The sequence below is a fragment of the Plectropomus leopardus genome, chromosome 15 (genome assembly GCF_008729295.1).
Source record: "Plectropomus leopardus isolate mb chromosome 15, YSFRI_Pleo_2.0, whole genome shotgun sequence".
In the NCBI taxonomy this organism is placed as follows: Eukaryota; Metazoa; Chordata; class Actinopteri; order Perciformes; family Serranidae; genus Plectropomus; species Plectropomus leopardus.
This window is the reverse complement of record NC_056477.1, coordinates 20,853,483-20,876,214: the sequence shown is the minus strand read 5'-3', so window position 1 is coordinate 20,876,214 and position 22,732 is coordinate 20,853,483. Positions and strand designations below refer to the sequence as shown.

General features: G+C 41.7%; 1 protein-coding gene across 2 annotated transcripts in view; it reads left to right on the top strand.

The window, feature by feature from the left end:
- macrod2 (mono-ADP ribosylhydrolase 2) overlaps window positions 1–22,732 on the top strand; it is a 476,469-nt gene that overhangs the window by 133,433 nt on the left and 320,304 nt on the right. For both annotated transcript variants that reach the window (XM_042501834.1, XM_042501833.1), the window contains exon 4: window positions 4,475–4,504. In XM_042501834.1, coding sequence (XP_042357768.1) covers window positions 4,475–4,504 — 30 coding nt within the window. The remainder of the gene's footprint in view (window positions 1–4,474; window positions 4,505–22,732) is intronic.

Here is a 22,732-nt window from a genome sequence, read left to right as displayed (position 1 = left end):
CCATCTCCAGGCAGTCTGAGCCCTTCCACTGAGATTTATGACCCATGTTGTGGTTACTACTGGGACGACTCTCAGCAGTGCTCCTGACAAACTCCAAGTCATAGCCTCCCACGTTGACTTCACTCTTTCTTCTCATTTACTGGGTCATTGCAAATCTTCAAGGCTTATCTTTACTACTACAAGAAATATTCAGGTTCTCTGAAATATTAAAGCTGGAAGACCACTGCTGTATTTTGTCTAATGTGATGGGATCGTTGTAGTTGTTTTATGGATGGAGATGTGGTCTGTTCTGCCCTTGGAACTAAATTGATGAATTGATTCATGCAATTCTCAAGGGGGCACACACACAGGCGGACGTTGAAGAGAGGATGGCAAAATCAAAAACCCATTAAATATACATTCAAAGAGACAACTCTGCATGTACGCGCTCAGCTAGAAGAACCAGATAATGGTCTTCTGATAATACTAATTGTTGGCTCTCCCACTGCTTCCCTAAAGGCAGAAATGTGTTGATCTACCACAAGATAGCCAGACTGAGCCCAGGGCAGGCACAAACAGCAAGGAGAGCTAGTTTATAATTAATACACACTCTATAAAATATGCATTATGGGGTGGATGTGGCCAAATATGGATTTCTGTTTTGATTTTCACTCAGGATAATTGAAGCACTTCGCAGACAAGTCATACTGAATGAGGCACAAGCTCATAGCGTTTGCTGCCAAGAGTGCAGGGCTGCTCTGTGAGTGTGCTGCTGTAGGTTAGCTCCTCCACCAGCTGTTTCCTATTTGTCTCGTGCATGAAGACAGAGTTTTAAAGCGAGTCCCCATCCACTTTGGGATTTTAATGTCTCCCTTGATATGTATCGCTGTGGGCTGCTGAGCTCACTGACTCTGTAGGTTACAGATATTTTGTGTGCATAAACAGCACAGTGTGCTTTAAGATAAACTGCCAAAACATGTTTCATGACATTCTGATCATTAAAGGACAGGATGCGGAGAGAAGGGGGAGGGAAAAGGCATAAAGCAGCATTTTTTTTTTTTTTTCCCTCCCTGCTTACATATTTATCAGAACCCACTGCAGAGATGAGATGGCTGTCGAACGCTCTTCATTTTCCAGTAGGCTATTGCTGTGATCACACCAAGTCACATGGTTAGAAAGCATCCAACACATCAACCCTCCAGACTAGGCTGTTCACTAGCCCCACGACCCCACAACACACACGCAGGAGAGTTGTGTCAGACTGATTAGCAGCCACATCTCCCATCTCTGATTAGGTGTGGAGTAAATGAAGCGCCCCCCTCAGGTATGCATTTCCATAATGTCAGGTAATTAAACCCCAGTGTTTTAATAGCTCAGGAATAGGAAGACTCCCCAGGAGACTAGACAATGATGATAGACTTTGCTGAAAACTAGCATACTCTTAGCTGGCCTTTAACTAGCGCTGAACTATTCCTTCATTTTGCTGATAATAGATAAATAACAACAAACTTTATATCACAAGAAAAGTTACATACACTACACGCCCAAAGATTCTAAACAGCGCTCTTAGGTACCGACATTTGGCAACGATGGATTTAACATGAATCACAACTCTTTAGTACAGATGTAAAAAAGTAGCAATTCAGTACCCAACCCTAATCTCTTAGGGGTGTTGCAATATACTGGTATTGATGCTTACTGTGATATTTAAAAAGGAAATATTAATATTGTTGTAAGTGCCATCTAGTTGCCTTTTCACCTAAGTGCAGTTGCTCTTTTTGTCCAGTTTTGTATAGTTACGGATACAGACTCATTCTCCACCTCCTTATACTCATTTTTTAAGTGTGATTCATTTGCTAAATAAAAAAAAAGTTAAAGATGAATTTTACTGATTTTTTTTATCATATATCCTATAGATAAGGTGATAATAACGGTATCATGAAATATTTTACCCATGATACCTGTGTAGTAAAAATCTGATATCATGCCAGCCCTAGATCTCTGGTAATAAAGCCTTCATTTTATTTTCACTGATCTTTTCCATGCTTTTGAAATATGAACAGAACATTTTCTGTTCTGGAAATGCACGTTTGAGTTGTGTGCTTGCTGTTGATAGATTCCAGAGCTAAACAAAGGCTCGGAGAGCACAAGCATCTTTTTCATCACAGAAAAACCTGGAGAGGTGCTATTGTAAACATGACAGTGGATTGTCAGTACATCCCTGTTTGAGTTGCTGTTTCTTGTGTGTGTATGTTATGCTCATACTGTATGCACGCACTCAAACACACTCAATCACACACACAACAAAAGCCTTTTGATGAAACAAATTCTGCAGTGGGAGAGCTTTCTTTGTCCCTGTGCCCACTCATATGTGTGGTGCTCAAATGAGAACAATGAAAAGCCATAATGGTGCCACAGAAAGGTGTGGAAACTGTGTGAACTCCAGAAGTCCCCTTCATACACGTAATCAGACACACACACACACGCGCGCACTCACACCCACACACACAAAACAGCCACAGGACTGTGCTGTGATTGGAGATCTCTCCCTTCTACCACATGTTCATTATCTGTCGTTTGGGCACCAAAACGTTTTCGAGAAATAATAAGCTTTTAATGGGGTAGTGTTCACTGCTAATGATAGCCAATGCTGTAGCTGGAACTAAAGATCATTAAAGGCATGTTGCAGTGTATGATTCTTGCAATGCCCGCTGGATGAACTACACTTCAAACACATAGGCTACCTACTTTCAGTAACACCCAAATTAACAGATGTACTTTAAATCCCCTCTAATCTTTCTCCTCTCATGTGCAACGGATGTCTCCAACTGACAGATAGGTTCATTTTTAATGATACACTCTCCACTGAGATAGCACTCTGACGTTACCTTATGCTGAACCACTAAACTATGGTTAATGTTGGAGATTCACACGAATGGCACGGGTCATACTAAAAGTGTTTGAGAACTAAACGGTCTCAAAGCTGACAACATAATAACAGTGAGCTAGACTTTATGCTGATGGCGTTTCACATGTTTATGTCACACATGAGAATGAAACCTCAATCATTAAGATCATATGAAGGAGCTTGTCTCAGCTCACGTATAACTATTTATTTCCATAAAGAAACTATAAGAGCACGCTTTGATGTACACCTCCATCAATGCAGTGTTAAAGGTGCAATATACGACATTCACAATATTAATTTGCCAGCAAACTACATATACTATTCATGTCTTTACTGGCTTGCTAATCGCCACTGACTACTAGTGACTGACTACTGACTACCACAGACTAGTGCTCATATGGTGGTGCGCATACTGACCCATTTGAGCACCACTGTATGATGAAACGGTAAATCTGTCATCACTTTTGCTGTTGTTTACACTGTTAGGCTGCAAGCAATGCTGATAATGCCGACCCGCCACTGTGGGTCGTCGCAGAAGCTTAACTCCCACCCCCTGATAATCACATCTACACCTTCATGTTTGCTTGTATTGACCCAGGAAAGAGCTGTGTGTAATCCTGGCCCAGACCATAAATGTTCTTTATTGAAATAATTAGTGTGTCCACCCCATGATTCAGATCCGCTGCAAAATTTAATGGGTTCTTCCTTTACCCATGCTATGCCCTTCAACCAAGTTTCATGAAACTCTAGCCTGTAGTTTTTCTGTAATCCTGCTGACAAAAAGACACATGCACAGACAAATGCCCAAACCTAGCCGAATATATGACCTCCTTGGCGGAGGCAACAACCAGGCCGTATAAAGCCATGGTGAAATCTGAACTGTGCAGCAGTAGATACAAATGTCTTAAACTTCAAGCCATTGTTAATTACTTTTAATGAACCACATGTTTTATTGAGCATAACCTCCGTCCTGTTGCCAAAGGAGAAATCTGCCAAGGAGTGTATATTGAAATTAGCTGCTGACTGAATCACACGTTTGTTGCCAAATTTAGCATTCAAAGAAAACCACTGCCACACACAATGATCACTTCTGTCTATTGGAGAAGTGATAAACAACGTGCTGGATGACAGTCTTGTTGCTTGTTACCTTTAGATGTGTTTGTGGTGTTGTTGGAAGATGCCATGAAAAAAATGTTAAATTTTGCTTTGCCAGGTACAGCTATTCAAATGTGTGATTACAGGTTTAACTGAGAAAACGATACAAGAAAATATGTAGCATAATCATTCAAGCCAATTTCAGGCTCTTCTTGGCACTTTATAGCAACTGTTTTTCTTCTGAGTGCTGTGAAATTATAATGAGTCTTTTCAAGAATCATTCTGTTCTGTTCTCATCTGTATTAGGTGATATAAGTGATACATTTGATAATTATCTAAGGGTTTAGATCAAAAAGGTGTATTTCTGAATAATCAAGATTGTGCAATTAAAGGCACTAAATACTAATGTTGAAATATTGCTGACTGTATAGAACGATCCATATTTGCTTACTCTTTGAATTTTACTGACTAATTTTTTTTTTCTCTTTTCAGCAAACTCCAGTCTTCTGGGAGGAGGGGGAGGTGAGTGAACACCTTTGTTTTTCTTTATATCATCTCATTGTTTTTTTTCCCACGGTATTGAAGCAATTAAAGTTGCACTCACCAGATCTTATGTGGTGCATCTATATATTTTTTCCTGGGTTCATTGCAGACTTTAGTGTCTGTTTTGCTCCAAGTGTCAAATGTGGCAGAATGTAAGGCTAAAACATTAGAGCGCAGTGCAGCGCAACCTTGCACTGTGCCACACTGAGAGACAGTCATTACTACAGCGGACTGCCGAAGAACATTATCATCAAAGCAATGGAGGAAATCTGAGGCAGCCGACCGTGGTGTGGGAATAATGGGTTGGGAACTCCAGTAGGATGCTACTGCCCAATCCAACTGTTCTGCTTTTCTGAAATTTGACTTTTACAGTGACATGATTGAAATAATCATTCTTCCCCACAGTAAGATGAGGTTGGGGTAAAATGCACCCAGTTAGATGAGGAATATTAATTTTTAGTCCGAAGGGGAATTTTTGATGATATGTCAGAATAATATGACAGTGAAATAAGGTCACTGCTTTAGCTTTATCTGTTTATCCATCTGTGTTGGATGTCTCTTTAAATGTTTCATTGTTTCCTGACAGGCTTCAGTTGTACCATTATGTCCTCAATCAAGACATAAGACATTAGTATATTTGATGTTATATAATGTAATGTACATCATTTGATGGTTTACATCTCTAAAAAATGTTTATAGTGATGTAGGGTTGTATATTTCCATCACAGTTACTATTTTAGGAGTTAATCTTAAAGGGACAGTTCACCCCCAAAATAAAAATAAAAAGTATTTTCCCTGTTACTTGTAGTACTATTTATCAGTCGTAATTATTTTTGTGTTAGTTGGCCAGCGATGGAGATATTGGCCGTCCAATGTAATGGAACTATATGGCGCTCAGCTTATGGTGCTCAAAGTGCCAAAAATAAATAAATACATAAGAAATACATTTGAAAAGCTCAACAGCAATGTCTCTTTCCAGAAATCATGACTTGGTTACTCAAGATATGCCACAGACCTTGTTGGGAGCATGTAGGAACTACTTTTTTTCTACGGAATTACACCCTCAAACCGTATCACTGCACAAAATAATGCATCTACTGCAGCACCACTGAGCTAAATAAGTAAACAGCTCAGCCAAGGAGGATGCTATTGATGTTTCCATCTCATACTGTCACAAGCACGAGCTTCTCGTCCATGAGTAGATGCACGCTTGCTTTCGCACACTGATATAGATGGCCGATATAGATCAATAGAAAGAAAATGAAGTCAAATGTAAGAGTGGACACACATCTATATGGCTGATGTCACCAACGCTTGGCCACTCACGCCAGTGCAATCTAGAGACTGATGAATAGCACTACAGGTAATAAGAGAAATGTATATTTCTGATTTGGGGGTGAGCTGTCTCTTTAAGAGCTTTCTTTAATGCAACTAATGTGACTAATAAACAAGACCTTCACTGACATTTACAGTGTGCCAGATATTCCCTGTTTATCCACAGTGCATGTTGTCTTGTGTTTTAGTCCTTTTTTTTATGGAACTAAAAAATAATGATGTTGATGGCTTTTTAAAAAGTTATATTCAGTACAATTTTATCTGTCAAAACTCTTCCTCCAAATTACATTGTCCTTCTATAAAGCGGTTTCAGAAAGTGGTTTAGCAGAAAGCAGCACATAGGACAGAATTATGCACTTTGCACGATGGCACTTCTTTCTGTTTTTATTTATTTATTTATTAGGATTTGAACACCTGGTGTGAAACATGAGTCATCAGAAGTGAGGGATGTTCATAAAGCAACATCAAAGCCACAGCATAGTTAACTGCTCCGCGCACATGGTGTCCATTAGAGTGTACACAGTGCTGTGAAATCTTATTCACATCTAATCACGCAGTCTGGAGTGGCTCTCATCTTGTCTGATACACTGCACACAGCCATCGAAAAAACTTCAGTGATTGAGATCAGAGGTCACGAAGAAGCATCTCTATAACAAAGCCCAGCCCTGTAAAGCAGGTATACTGTCCTCCTGATTGGCATCTGTCTCCGCCGCAGTGGACTCTCAGTATTCATTCATCACATACGGCGAAACACAAGAAGCAATTTTCTTTGCCATTATGTTTTCATTATTGTCATTTTTTGGCAAATCACCTCTTACAGTTCGCAGAATCTTAGAGCATGCAGCCTTGTTGATTGATCCAGGTCCTTCTTCAACTAGTAATAGGAGTTATTACAGATTGCTCCGTTTCAAGGCAGCAGCGATAAAAATGAAGCCGACTTTGTGGCTGTCAACACTGGAACGTGAGATCTCGTGTCAATTAATGTCACACTTTGCAAGAAAACATTTTGGTTGATTGTGACCTGCAGCTGTGCTTATTAACTCCAGAGGAATTCTAATTGTAGCGAGTGCCATTTTTTTGAGAGCAAAGCCTCCTTTCATTCCTAATTGACTTCCAGCGATGCTATTCCTGCCAAGTTACTGGCACAAGATACAAGGTCAATTAACTGCAAAATGCTAAGACTCACATTTTTTCGTGTTAATAATGACCACAACAAGTCTATGTGACTTTATTATTTTCTATGTATATGTGCTCTTGTGGAGCTGGTTTTTGTTATTTTGGCCTTGGTGGTTATAACCAGCGAGAGATTACCATTATCTACCAGAGAGCTGCGAATGTTACTTTCTCCAAAACAAAGCTCCACTACGTGTGTCTTTTATCTGCATGAGGCCAAGAGGGGGTTTATCTTCCAGTGTCTTTATCACTAGAGAGTGGCTGCTAAACCTGCAAAACTGTTCTCTCTGTTCTCACCCTGGCCCTCCCTCTACCCCTATCTGCGGTTTGGCATGTGAAGACCTCCTGCCTTGGTGGCGGCGAGGATCGATGTGGAGGGGAGATGTGCTCTCATATAGGCCCTGCCTTATCTCCCACCTGTCTTCTCAGGGCTCTGCGGAGGGGCAGCTTCACAACAGGATGATCCATCATGTTGGCCTCACGCACCTGAGCCATGTTTAGTTCTCACAGTTCTGGAGGTGGGCCTCCCGCCAGTATGTGAAAACTGGACAAAGTCTTTACTTTATGTAAGAAAAGTTAGTTTACCACCTACACACTTTTAGGAGTTCTTCCAGCTTAACATGGTTGTGAGGATTTTTTTTGTTATTCCCCCTACATGTGGAGCTATCTTTTGGGAGAAAAGTTTCACCTCTCTGTGTATCTTTATCATTAATTCAAGTGTGATGTGTGGTCACAGCAAAGTAGACGTGTTTTGGTGATAGTGTTTCATGAGCTTGCAGCCAGAGCTGTGTAAATAGGGTGGAAATAAGTGAAAAGAAAAGCCCAGGGTAAGATTGGTCCTTTGCCAAAAAAAACCCCTACATTATTATTATTATTATTTTCCTAGTATTAGTTATGGAGACAAAAAAAATCTAGAAAAGATTGTTCTGCCCTGATGCTCTATTAAATTCTTAGAAATCACTGATGGGAATTCTCTCCGGGTTGTGTGTCTTCAGTGTTGTGTACACAATGGGGTTAACTGAAATAGCGCTGTTATCTACGTGAGACATGTTGGTCTCACTGGGACTCCATACATACATAGAGGGAAATAACAATGATCTCTGATAATAGGATGCCAAATGAGGCCTCTGTGAATAGAGGGTAATTATGAATGGTACCAGGTTGCTTGTGTGATGTGTGTCACAGCATGGCTGGATGCTGGCACAGTCCCAAAAGAAAAGGCCTAATGTAAACATGATGTTGTCTATCCCCCCCCCGTCTGTGGCTCTCTCTCTCACACACACACACACACACTCACACACACACACACACACACACACACACACACACACACACACACACCGCAAACACATGGATGCAAACACACACTGAGCCATGTAATGATACTATGAAGCCCTGTGTAGCCAGAGAGAGGGAGCTCCATTTGCCTTTGATGTCTCCATCCAGGAGGGGAATGGGCTCATTAGTATTCTAACCAGAACCATTGCCCATTTAGCACTAGGTCTTTAACTAGACCACCCAAACAAATCGTTCCTCTCAGGTTGGTCCTCCTTTCTCTGCTCGAGTCAAGCAGCAGGACACATGCATGGCTGTTTTTGTGTGGCCTGACTCGGGCTAATTTGGCCACGGGCGGCTAACGCTCAGTGAACTCACCAGCCTTTGTCATTGCTTGCATAACACAGGCTGTAGCGCTGTGTGCCCTCAGCTCTCCTCCCTCATAAGTTTCCTAAACAGTTGTGTGAGTCATAGCAAGTACCGACACATTCTAATGTATGAGATTAATTATGCTTGCTGTGATTATGCCTGGCTGTGGTGGTGCTCGTGTGGTTCTTTGCCCTCCTCTGCAACTAAAGATTTGATCGGAGTTAGACTCACAATGACGTGACAAGGAACTGCTTAGTGTCTCTGCTGAGAAAATGATGAAGCCCTGTAAATTACTAATGGAGTTAGAAGAAGGAGTATAATGTGAGGGTTCCCACAGTCATGGAATGAAATTGTCAGTCATTCTGCATGGATAGCTTTCAGCATAATGTAAAATAACAGCAAGTTAATTTTCTTAGCTGTCGACATACCTTAGCTTTAATATGCGTCGATGTGTGACATTTCGTTTACCATCATGTACGTTTTTTCATTTTCTGCTTGTGCTCTGTTTCTCCCCTCATGTACTCCAGTTGAAATTATGTGTGAAGACAGTTTTATTAGGATATGTTAGAAAAATGCCGTGCAACTAGAGCAAGAAAAAAAAAGTTAGAAAGGGTCCTTGAAAAGTCATGGAAAAGTTTTGAAACTTTGCCCATGAAAATGTGTGGAAACCCTGTAATGTCCTTGCACTGAGCTTTGTGTGAAATGTGAGAACTTCTGCTGCTAGTACCTGACCTCAGAAGCACAGCATCACCAATGCAATATCAGCAGGACAAAAACTGCAGCACTGTCTCTTCCAAAAGTCTGTTTCAGCATGCTTAAAAGAAGAAAATGTATCCAGTTTCGGACATGTTTGGATAATCCTTTATCAAGATTCTTAAGTGCTTCACCATGCTTATCTCCATCTGCATTCGTTATGCAAAGAGCTCTGTTTTCTTTTCCTGTCACCTCCAGGTGAACCATTATCCTCTGTCTGGGTCCTGCCCTAGGCTTGTTTATTGAGTAGATTGGAGGGGACCGGGGCATGGCGCTCTGTGCAGGGGGGAGGGATACAGGTCGAGATATAGGCTAGTGTTTTGTGACGGCCTGGGTTAGATGGCCTAATGTCCCTGTCACAACCGTATCAGCACACTGGAAACCCCAAAACTCCCCCCATATGATTAATCACTCAAAGATGACATATTATTCTCATAACTCATGGATTGCACACCATGCTTGACTGATGGTCCGCAGTTCACAGATGGTAGTACCAGCCATTAGCATAACTTATGACAGAGATACGGTATTTCCCTGTGGAGTAGCCTAAATAATGTAAAATGATAAATTGAATGCAAAGATTCCTCAGTCGCTACCCTCGGGATTTACTTATCTGCTCATATTTAGCGGGCAGTTAGTTACACTCTGATCTAGGTCCACCTTTTATTTGTGTTGTGATGTTCCCTGTGCTTTTTTAAAGAGTATCTGAGGCAGCACTGATATAAATGAGTGTCTGTTCTCTGCGGAATTAGCCCTGCTGTTAGGGACTATTTACGAGGTAAACTCACAGCGTAAAGACATCTGTGTTCCCTCCTTTAGTCTTTATTTGATTTAAATATGTAAATAAATACATTTACCTCTCATTTATTTAGGTTGTGTTCATGACAGGGCTTTGCATTTATTTTCTTCATGTGTTCTTTTTATAGCACTATCCAAATCTGGGAGTGCCCTCTTGTATTGGCTTGAGCCAGTGATATTCATTTAAATAATTAAAAAAAAAAATCCTTATTTGAATTGGCCTCATTCTTGCATAAGCAGAGAAGTCATTTTGTAAATTGCTCTTACTTAGTAAAATTATAAAACAACTTCACGCTACATATCCCAAGTGTAATGCACTTCTAAGTGAGTTTATGCATTAACATTGTACTGTATGCTACCACTCAAGTGTTGCCTTGCTTTATTAAATATGTAACCCAGTATACTGGCTGCATAATATGCAGGGAAGCCTTAACACTCCACTTAACCCCCATTTATTTATTGTTGCTGTTAACAAAGTTTATTCCATGTTTTACAGGAAGAGTTTGATCTATCACGTTAAGCAGTCTCTTTTTAAAAGTATGTTTAATAAAACCATATATACAGTTATGTCACACATAGTGACATCTGAGTAGAAACATCGGTCATTATGATGAGAAATCATCATGTAAGGAGTACTGTACCCCCACGCTGTCAGATCACTTCACCCAATTATTACAGAGATGACGTAATTTAGAGGGCATCCCAGTGAAATTAGCAGGACAAGGTCATTGTGTGGACGGCAGTTTGCAGTACCCAAATGGTAATAGAAATTACATTTCAGTGTGAAAGCTCTCTCTAATGCCATCTCTGTCTCCCTGCTGCCACCACAGAGCACAGTCACCACCAACACCCCCCCCTCCTCCTCCTCCAATCAGCAATGATGGATGGACTAATTGATGCAGAATGATTGGGCCATTCATTTTAGCCTACAACAGTGGGTTCCATATTTAGGATTAGCATTGCATTATAATGGGAAGGGAAGAAGAAACGGTCAGTGAGTCAATGAACACTAGAGGGAAAGAGGGACAGCATGAGGAAGAGTTGTAAAAAAAATGTAGAGACAAAAGAAGGCAGAGGGAAAACACACAGAGCCATTTTGAGCAGTGGACAGTTGTGTAATGTTAAGCTTATGAGACATAAAGTGTTCCAAGGCATTTATGGAGAGGTGTGTATCAGCGAATAAGAGCTAGCGAGAGGGGCATATAGCTGCCACGTGTCCTGGTATCCCTCTCTTAGCCTATGAATCATTCAACTCTGTCCCCATGTATAAATCAAGCTGCCGGCCGTCGCCTGCAGCAGTCATGTCATTAGCTAGTTGACGGCATCACTTGATCTCTGGCACTGCAGTGCGGGTAAGGGAAAAGGCCTAACTTTAGACAGCACACATATCAGCGTATCAGACTATAGGACTGTTCTGTGTCTGGCTGTGGTGTGACCAGCTTTGTTGAGCTAACCAGGATCATTTCGCAACACTTGCTCAAAGAGACGAATCACAGTTTACACTTCACTGTTAAATTGACAGTTTCCTTTAAGAGTGTATGTGTAATGTAGGACTCTCAGAAAGTGTCTGTGTAATGCAGATTGTATTTTTAGTTTGTTGCTGATCATTCTTGACAGCTGGGTTTGCCTGCATGTGTAAAGCGGATTTTTTTTAAGGCTATGATTTGAATGAATTAGTAATAATGCATATTCCAGATGCTTTTTATTTGTGAAAATATAAGCTGATTACAATAAATGTACATTTTTTTCCCTTTTTCTTAAGCTTTAAAGAGTATTAAACAATGCAGTTTTCAGCCTGTCTTAGCTTGCAGTGGATTTAAAACTTTTAAAGGCCGAGGGGAATATGTGGTTGTATCTCTGTGATGGAGAATTGCACCAGCGATTCTCAGATCCCTACCTGCCTATTTTCGTTGTAATTTTCAGAGTGATGCAGACTCTTATTGCTTTTTGCCACCAAGGCGTCATTTGGGGTGGAGGACTTCACTCCTCTAGAATCTCCCCCATCATATATTGAACCAGAGGACTGGGAAAGTCTGGAGCTTTATCAGTTTGAAATGCTAGCTCTGCCAGCTGCAGCTCAAAACCTCGGGGCAGTAGCCAAGCCTCGAGGCAGCTGGGGCTAGGGACTCTCTGACTGCTGGTACATTTTGGCTGGGTAAAGTACAGTGTTTGAAACGATCATGAAACTATTGTATAAGCTTTTTTTTGTTTGGAAAGTTCTGGCATGTACATTTTGCATGCATTTTTCTGCATTAGCACATGTTTGCCTGCAAGGGAGCAACACAAGCATAGAGTAGGCCATCTTGACTTCTCGGAATCATTTAGTTAAAAATAAATATATGCGATATTGTGGCTGGGTCCTCTCCTTCCCTCAGGGCTGCTGCCGTAAACATATTGCAGCTGCTTGTTTTCCTTTGTGTTTGACCTCTGCAGCCTCTCCCTCTCTGTGTTGTGCTCTCTCTCTCCTTTTCTCGGAGAGGAAACGAAGGCAGCCTTTGACTTCAATCAGGGGACAGGAAGAGTGATATTCTGCAATCCCACAGCATGTTGTACCTCTTATGTGTATTTCAACCACCTACTGATGCTCATGCTTCTCAGCAACAAAGGACTTGCACCCTGTTTTAAGGATCCACCTTATTCTGTCTCCCCTTATTGTACATGAAGTGAGAATACCACCAAAGGGCTCAAGAAGTGGGCAAGAAAGTGTCTATTTAGTTCTCTTCCACACTGCATCACACATGACCTCCCCCCGCACCCCAAACCCCCCTCTGTGCACCAGCATTTCTGGGTCAGTTGTTGAGATTTTAGACAACTCAAAGCATTACCAACCTCAATGTCAAAGCACATTTGTGTCCCGCACAGGCTTTGTTGTGGCTGTTTTGGGGGTAGATCCTGCACTTGGCCGGTCCATGTTCTTTTGCGTGCATGTGTCTTTGTGTATTATGTGACTGTGCGACTTCCATGCCAGTGTATATGTGTGTGTGTGTGTGTGTGCGTGTGCGTGTGTGTGTGTGTGTGTGTATGTATGTGTGTGTGTATGTGTGTTTGTGTGTGTGTGTGTGTGTGTGTGTGTGTGAATGCATTTGCTTGCATGATGGCTTCTCTGTGTGTCTGTCTGAATTTGCAAGTGTGTGTGAGTGTGTGTTTGTTTCTTCTTCTGGGATAACTGGATGCTGAGCTGTCTTGTCAGTTGACTCAGTGGTCAGTTTTGGTCCCGTAGCCCCCCAGCGATGCAGGATGGAGTGATGAGATCTGACAGACGGGGACAGTTCTTAGCAGGGCACTACCCCATCTCATAGTCTCACCAATCATGGCAAGGCTACTACAAGGACATCACAAGAGGCTCAGAGAGCTTCGGCACATGCTCACACATGATTCAGAGACGGCCAACGTGCCAATATACCAATCACATGAAGCCCTGTTATTTTCAAAACATTTATTCTCGATTGCACACTATAGAAAGTCTCGAAAAGTATATATCAGGAAGTAAGGACACTTAGAAAGTACTATTGAGACATACTCATCGCAACACCAAACAAAATCAGGTTTTGATGTACAGCCCGAACTGAGTACTCGTGTACTGAGGCGCTGTAAAAATAGAAAAATTAGCCCAGTATTAAAACTGCTGCTTCTTTTTGCTTTGCAAGAAAGTATAGGGAACCAATTATGCTTTCCCTTATAGTCTGTCCTATGTATAATTTTTCAGTGTCGGATTTTCATATTAAATGTGGGCACCATTTTAAATAATAAGGTAACTATATGTAAAAATAATCAGTCTGAGCAAAATTATCCGGTTTCAGACCACTCTGAATACGCTGTTTCTTTTTTTTAATATATCTACTTTTGATACGCTACCGCAGATGTTTATAGTCTACACTGCTAATGTAGCTACACGCTAACATCAGGAAACATGTAATCTTCCTTGCCGGTGTTTGTTGATTTCTTCCCTAATTTCAAATCATATTTCCTATTGAAACATGTCCGGTTGAGTTTATGAACTTTTATTTGTCATTTTTCACAGTAGAGAGTGATGCTATTTTTGTTTCATTCCTTGACTACAATGACTGTGCAGAGACGCTGAGACATGGATGACCCAGAAATGCTGACCAATCACAGCAGACTGGGCTTTTCATTAGGGCCTTAAAAAGGCAGGTGCGTTTCAGACAGAGTTAATACAGGTGTTCCAGCACAGACTGTTTGAGGACAATAAAGTGTTTTTTAAGCATTAAAGCATGTAAACATATTGGAAATGAACATAACACTGTAGGTCCCTTTTACATAATTTAATTTAGGTTTTCCCTACATGCCATCTACTCTCTTATTTTAACAGTGGTGAAGGTAAGTGATGAACCACCAGAGATCAATGGAAGAAATTAGAAGGACATTGCCATTAAGCAGAGCCGTTAAATCAATAAACAGCCACCAGGCTGGGCTGAACCAGCGTGTCCTGACAGCCATGTAGCCTGGACAAACCAATAGTTTTTTTTATATGAAAACTGTATGCAGTTCATATTACAGGTATTTTATTAAAGATAAATAACACATGTTTTGTTTAATCAAAGCAGTTACTAAATTACTCTACATTTTGTGATGACAATGCACTGCGTATCATAATCTCTAGCTGTCTCATGGTCCTTTACATTTGTGCTTGCTTTACAGCATAGGTTCAAGTGCGCACTGCAGGGCTCCCGGGGGTTTTGTACTGCTGAAACAGGGCATGCCATAATTCCACTAACCGCTATGCATCACGAAAGCACAACACAGAGCGCTGATTGCTCTCAAGTACCTAATGTTTACAGTAGTGTTGGTATGGTACATAGATCTGAGGTTTTGAGTATGTGACAGTTCACTGATAATGATGGGTCTTTGAACTAGCTGTGGGCATAGAGGAAGGATAACATTAACGTGAGCGTCTCTGAAGAGCCGGTCAGTAGCTGATTAGTGGCACTTCTTTGACACTTTCTGTGCAGAGACTGACCTGCGACGGTGGCCTTTTGCCAACTAGTAACAAACTGTCAAGCTTTCTGCATCTCTCATGGGGCAGCCTAGTTAGCTGTGTCTGACAGGCCGCTCGCCTACAAGTGAGGTTTCAGCCCAGGGAGGGCAGAGCAAGCTCCAGAGGAAAGCTGTCATCTTTTTGTCAGACCACAGGGAAGAGGAGGAGTTTGTCTCTCTCTCTCTTAGTCCGTCTCTCTCTCTCACTCTCTATCTATCTTTCTCACTGTGTCAGCCTGTTCCCCTGGTGAAGATCTTCACTTTCCCAGTGCCAGTGTTATGCTCCTCTCAGCCTGGCTGTGCAAAATAAACAGGCGGGTGTCAGAGGATGAAACGGCAAGCGTCCCCTAGGTGCCGGGTCCGCCGTTGCGTTAGCCCCCCCTCACTGTCGCCTCCTGAGGGCCACAGCAGCCGTCCTAGTATGCTAGCTGAGAGTGACACAGGGACAGCCAGTTGGACTGAAGTGAAAGATGCTCCATGTGTCCTTCCTTAGGGAGAGATGAGCGTTTATGCCGCAGGGATGATGCCCACCAGTCCACCAAATCCTCTTTTCTCAGACACTTCATTATCACCCTCACACTGTTGCCACAGTATGTGTGTACAGACAGATCTTTGAAGATAGCCATAGAGGCTAAAAGGTAGAGAGAGAGAGAGAGAGAAAGAGAGAGAGAGAGAAGAGATGTTAAAGAAGAGGGAAAAGGGTGAGGAAAATGAGAGAGGAGGAAGGTGGTATGAAGAATGCCAGAGGGATACGCAGGGTAAAGCGTGTGGTGGAGGTGGAGAACAGATGTCAGACGTAGTGGGTGGTAGTGAGAGGAAAACAGTTTGCGTAATATCTTCTCATTTTCTGTTACATATTCATGTATTTTCACGACAGAAGCAAGTAGCAGGAAAATCTGCAAAGGAGTCAGGGGAAAACAAGTCCTCTCTGCATCAAACACACCACACTTTATGAAATATATTACAGACTGTTTGACTAGCGTAGTTAAATAATGAGTATATTTTGTAGGGTGAAAAAAATTGTCAAAACAATTATGACAAACATGCCATCTATGTGTAAAACTCTGTGTATTTGAGAGGATTCAGATAGAAATTGAGTTTTCGGTTTGCACAAACCAATTAATATTGGTATATGCGTTCCTTTCTGTGTCGGGCATGTGCAGAGGTGTCTGCTGGGAAGAAGATTAATTTCTGAGTGGGAGAGTGCAGCAAAGCTATTTGAGCCCACTGAAACATGTTGGCTCTCTACTGTGAGACTCGCATTAGCACATGCCATACTTGATGGAGGAGCATACTTAGCAGTAATAATGGGCATTATAGGGGGTGGTATCAAGACATTATTTTCAGAAAGCTCTAATTAAGCTTTTTGCTATGGCTTTGGCGTAGCACTGACTGTCCGGTATCATCGGGAATGCTTTTCTAAGCTTCTGATAAACACGCCGCTTGCCAATCAGTTTGTTCTGTGCCTCCCATGCGCAGGGAAAATAAACAAGTTCATCAAACAGAGTGAGACAGAGCTCCTCTCCACTGACTTCAGTCCTGGCCCTGATGAAACAGCAATCAGCTCAGTACCATAGGGAGCCATTGTGTTTACAGTCGGTGGGTGGATGGACTGCTGCTTGCTGTGGGAGATTAGACCTTTGAGACCAGCTGGGACATTCCCACCAGCAGCTTGCTCCACCTGTGAAATTGCAAACAAGACCCTGTCTCTTCCCGTCAACCTTCACGACAGCAGGAGTCATCAACACCACAATGATACTTTCCCAAGCCCCTTCAATCATCAGAGTATTGGGGGGATGGTGGGTCAAATAAAATGGAGAGCCTGTATACATGTGGGAGTGTGACTGCATTGGTAGTGGAGGTAAGATGAGGCACGCACAGCTGTGGTACTGATTGTATCTAAAGTGTGTGTTTGACCTTTTTTAGCAGAAGGTCAAGACGTGGGTGGGTTAGTGGTAGAGGAAGCAGTTGACCTCGGTGCCGTTTCTCCCGCAACTTTACCTACACCTTCCCAGTTCACTTCCTCTCTGGTTTTATTAACTTCTTCAAAATTCGTTGGCAATGCCCCAATGATGAGGCACACATGCCTCTCCACAGTGGCTGTTTTCAGACACAGTGCTCTGTGCACTACATGAAAAAGTAAGCCGGTAGGAAATACTGCAGAATAAAGTGTGAATGTGAACCTCAGCTGACAGCCCCTGGAACGTGTTTCTCCCCCCTCGGTGGGCAGCGGAGAACCTCACCAAGCGTGACAATAACAGAATGCCAAAACATGGATTGGGCCAAATGAGCTGTGAACGCAAACAAAGTAGTGAATTTGTTCTGTAGCGTTTGGGGTGGACATGTGTCCCCTCAGCATGTTAAATACCGCACACAGTCTCACTGACAGACATGCAGACAGTGGAAAAAAGGAAGAATAATGAAGGAGATAAAAGACAAGACAGAAAGACAGAAGGTAAAGAGAGCAAAACAAAGCGGTAATGATGATGTCAGCCCAAGGATGTGTATGTTAATCTTTGTAGCGCTTTGAAAGCAATTGTGTGGGTATGCTATTTGTCTGGAGCCCACCTGAGATTTGTCATGCCTTATGGTAAATTTTTGAAGCGTGAGCTGTGCCAGTGGAGTGGCTGTTCTTTTTCGTTGTACCCCTGAGAATCTGTCTTTTTTGAGTCTGTTTATAACTTCAAATTAACTCATGAGTATAAATGTAAGTTTGTGCCTCACTTCTCTTTGGGTGTCTGTGTTTCTGTGTGCTCTTCGTGTTATTCCTGGTGCAGGCTGGATGCCCACACTGTCTCTGCAATGCTGAGTCTGGCGCAGCTGTTAAATGTTTTATTTACTGAGCCTTGATGAGATAAGAGCCGAGTGTTTTGGAATGTCTGTCTGAGGACATCAGCATGCCTCTCTGTGTGTGCATGCTTCTTTTAAGTGCTGATTGGTCATTTGGCATCCATCCCCCAACACCTAAATGGACTCTTAGAGAAACTCTGAAAGGCTATAAACATAAGCAGCTGATGGCAGGGCTAGTCTGAAATGAAAAAAAAAATAATAATAAAAAAAAATCCTAATAATACACAACTCTTTTGAATCATTCCGCTGGGCTATTCTACAAATGGATTTTCAAACTTTTAAGTGTGTTGCAGTTTAGCTATGAGCTTCTCATTTTGTACGGCCGAGCTGCTGTGTATATATTACATTGTTTTACTCCCTCTCTTTCACCATGTGAGACTCAGGCAGACCAGTTAAGGAATCAAAAGGGCCAAACTGCATGGAAAATGGATCTGTGCTGGGTGGCTTGTTAATTCCCCGGCGTGCCTCCTGAGGTGAATCGCTCTCGTTGCGGACGCTGCCTTTGATCATTCACAAAGCATGTCGCAGCAAGGTCTGCACCGGCTCCCAACAGATGGTCATTAAATCATGCGTTTTATTTTACTGGCGCTTTTACATTCTTGCAAGATCTGTGTGCTTTTATTGCTGCCATTTAGGATTGCTACCACACTGATTAGAAACATGCAGAGGCCTTTTTTGTGAGTGTGCCAATAGACCTGATGGAAAAACAATGTTCATACCAACATTGCATTAATTCTAATTCGACACTCTTTCTCCTGTTCAGGCTTTCTTTTACTCTCAGAGCACACAGAGGCGTAGGTGTTAGACAGGATTAGCTTGTGAATTTCTATTGATTACCCGAGGTGTTCTGAGTAAGTTAGTTTGAGTTCTTAACAGTTTTTATTCTTCAGTATGCATAGAAATGTGTTTAAATTGTACCAAAAATGTAAGTGGTGTGTAGTGTAGTGTGGTCTTCTCTGCGGGGGGCCACAGTTTCAATGCCATTGAACCCTGCAGAACCTGGTTCATCATCTGGGCAATAATGGCAGATTTCTCACCTCCAGTCAACTGTGCTCCTTAAGCTTGTTAATCTTAGTGTCAGTCAGCGTCACAGAGACAGAAATGCCTAATTACCTTTGCATGATTGGCTACTGAGCAGAATAGGAAATCCACCCTAATGATATATGTCATCTGGTCGGCATTTGAAGTCGCTGACCTCCGCCGGCTACCTCAGTGAGGCAAGAAACAAATGATCAAATCTCCTCAAGTTGATTGTGGTTTGAGTCTGTAGGCATACAAGTGGAAAACTTGAGAGTACAACTAGCACAATTATAGGAGATAATGAAAAAATGTCAACACAGAAGTTGCAACAATTTGTGTGCTATGTGCAAACTGATGCAGTGGGTTTAAGCATTTTATAGGATCAAACTTCCAATGGGTTTTTCAACATAGCTTTTTACCTCAGCATATATCCAAAGACGTGTCTTCATCTACTGCCGAGTGTCATCATGAAGCAGAACTCAGACATCTACTCAATTCATTTCAAATATTTTGCATTGGCTGTTTGTAAATGCGGTTTATAACCATCTGTTTATATTCTTCTCATCTAAAGGCAGATACATGTGTGCCTCCCTCCTTTAACCCGCGCCAGTTTGAATATGCATTCATTTGCATCAAATGTAAATCTTTATTGCAGTTCAAACTGCTGCAAATCGAATGTTCTGAAGCAAACACCCACACAAACTCCTACATTAAATCACACTGTTGTTATTTTGTAGCGAGAATTGAGCCACACCATATACCCTTTGCGACTCCTTTTATATTAACAGGCTAGATGAGGGACAAAGGCTGTGTATTATATTGGCGTTGGGGCCAAAGTTCCTGACATGGCAATTTGCTGTCTTTTCTTTTGGGTGAGTGGTGACAATAGGCTGCTGTAGGCTCATTCGGGTCCCCGTGTACTGCAGTGTGAAAGCGGCTTGGCTTTTTGCCCCTAGGGTCAGAACGGGGATCTAACACCACGACTGATGAGCACTAATCTGGCCTCCTTGGCAAACACAAGCCTTTCTCTGTAACCTTCAAGCCGTGAAACACAATTTACAGAGGTGGCAGGGGGTCGAGGGGACCCTGATGTCAACAATCATACGGGGGAGGGGGTTCAGAGTGTACACAACTCCCAATCGCAACATTTATGTACACTGTTGCAGTCTAACTCTAGGGATCCACCAATATTAAAATTCAGAGCCAATACCACTCCAGTCCTTCATTACTACACCTTTGAATGAGCACAAATTCAAACATACACATTTATAAAACAACCTTTACAATGATCTTTTTTCAAATGTGAAACAGTTTTTCAAACTGCTTTATAAATTTTTTTACTATATGTAATACATAATAATTCCCTCTCTAATATCTATTTTATGTTGCTGTGAAAGCATCAACACATTTCTCCTTCAAACAGTTGTATTGTGCCATTATAATTTACCATCAGCTAATTCCAATTTTTACTAAGTAGAGCAGTTAGTTTTGGCCACCAGCTGCTAACCGCTAATGTTAAGTAGTTCTCCTCATGCAGATGTCAATGAATTTGTTGTTCACAATGTAGCATAATCAGAGGGACAATATTGTGGATCCCCTGACACATTGACCGTGAGTTCACGGTGTCCTCTTATCCCAACGGCATCCCGGGGAAGATCTGTGTTCATCCCTAAAACATTTCATATTATCTGCAGGACAATGGCGCAACACTGGTCTAATGCCCTGCTTGTTATCCTGTGCAAAATTGATGTGACACAACGGCAAACCATTGGCTACAGCCATTGGTGAGTGTCGTTTTATCGCCAATAGGCTGATGGCATCCTGGTGTTGGCATTGGCTGCAAGAATATCAGCTGATACCAATGTGTAGCCGATAAATAGGTGCATCCCTAGAAGATTCTCAACCGTATTCATATTACAAAAAAATGTCAATTTAAAAACAAACCTATTTTTCCTTTTTTCCCAATGTACCAGCCTTTCGATTAATACAAATGTGTAAATCTGATCCAGTGTTGTTTGTCCAGTTGTTTTTAGATTTTGCTAATCTGTATGGTAATTCTTAAGGTTGTTGATTGCGTTGATATTGCATTATATTATACTGTAAGATATTTCTAATTTTCTCTTCCTCCACATATGCAAATTAACTTTGAAAACTTAGAAAAACTTCCTTTTAGTAAAATGCAGTTCCATACATCCCCATTGTATAAGTTTCAGGAATGTAGTATTTATTGCAGATCTTTTGTATAGATTGTATCCCCTGTGCATTGTAAGTGAATTGTGTTTTTACCAGTGTCAGTTAACATAACAAATTAATACAGAATTAGAAAGAGATGGACCAAATAGTTTCACTGAAAGGAAATGTTTTTAAAAACTTTCCAGATAGTTAATCACCACTGTTCTTATTCTTCCAAAATATCTGTTTATTAGAGGAACAGATATGCCCTTTATAAATATTTATAATTTAAATGCAACCTATTATGTGTTCGGAGAAGCACTAATTAAAGGTAAAAATATTCATGTTTTAGGTTTTACAATTTTGGCACTGACAGATAATCTTCAACTTGTCTGTTTTGTCTTTTTTGTACTCTCCATTTTGGCAAGGGATTTGTGTTAACTCCTTATTTGATATTCATGGAAATGCATGCACCTGCATATATCTGTTAGGAGCTGCACTCCCTTCATGCAGCTAATACTGAAGTTGATTAAAGAATTTAAATGGTCCATTTAACCCCTCACGCAGGCGAGGCCTACCTGTGTGATAGTACCATTACATTGCAGTAATTCCTGCAGGCAGCAGCTCGAATTGATCCCCTCTCAGCCATCAGGAAGTTTTAGTGCTGCTATGTGTGTGCTCAAAGCCCAGTTTAATAAAGGCAGCCGGTCACGAGCCGTTAAAGCAGAGGAGAACAATAAATAAACAGACTGGCTCTACTCCGTCCTCCCACTTTCTTCTCCAACCACACGGTGGATGTGCTTCATGCAAAGAGTCCAGCATCTCGTCATTACTGGCAAACATCCGCAAGGAGGGTACTGAACCACAAAGTGCTAGCATTCGGATAACACAGCAGGGTGCTCAGCCTTTAAGAGAACTTGATTGTCTCCCTTGTGAAACAAGATACACATCATATTATAATAAACATTTTAATGTAAAATAGCACACTGCATGGAATATCAAGCTTTTTATTATTATTATGCATAAGCAGGGTGGTGGGAGTGTTTTATGAGGCTGCCGCCACAACGCAGGCCATCAGCGAGGCAGATTGATGTTTAGGGGCCTGGACGATAGAGATAGAGTTTATCTGCTGCGGGCTGGGATATGAAATCTAATCACATGAGTGCCAGGTGAGGAAGTGCAGCCACAGATGAGCCGCTAACACACCATCACACTTGTATTCAACAAATGGCGAGGAATTTCTCTCTGCAGGGTTGAGACAGGAGATAAGACAGCCTCAGACAAGAAGTCTCTCGCTCCATAGATCTGTCTTTCAGGGAGAGCAAAGAGAAATGGAATGAAAAGAGACGGTGGGAGAAAGCATTCAAGAGGACCGGGAGAAGGTTAGCTGTGGGAATTTGAGAATTATCTGAAATAAAAGCACTCAAAATACTCTCAGCAGCCAAAATAATGAATCTTCTTGGCCTA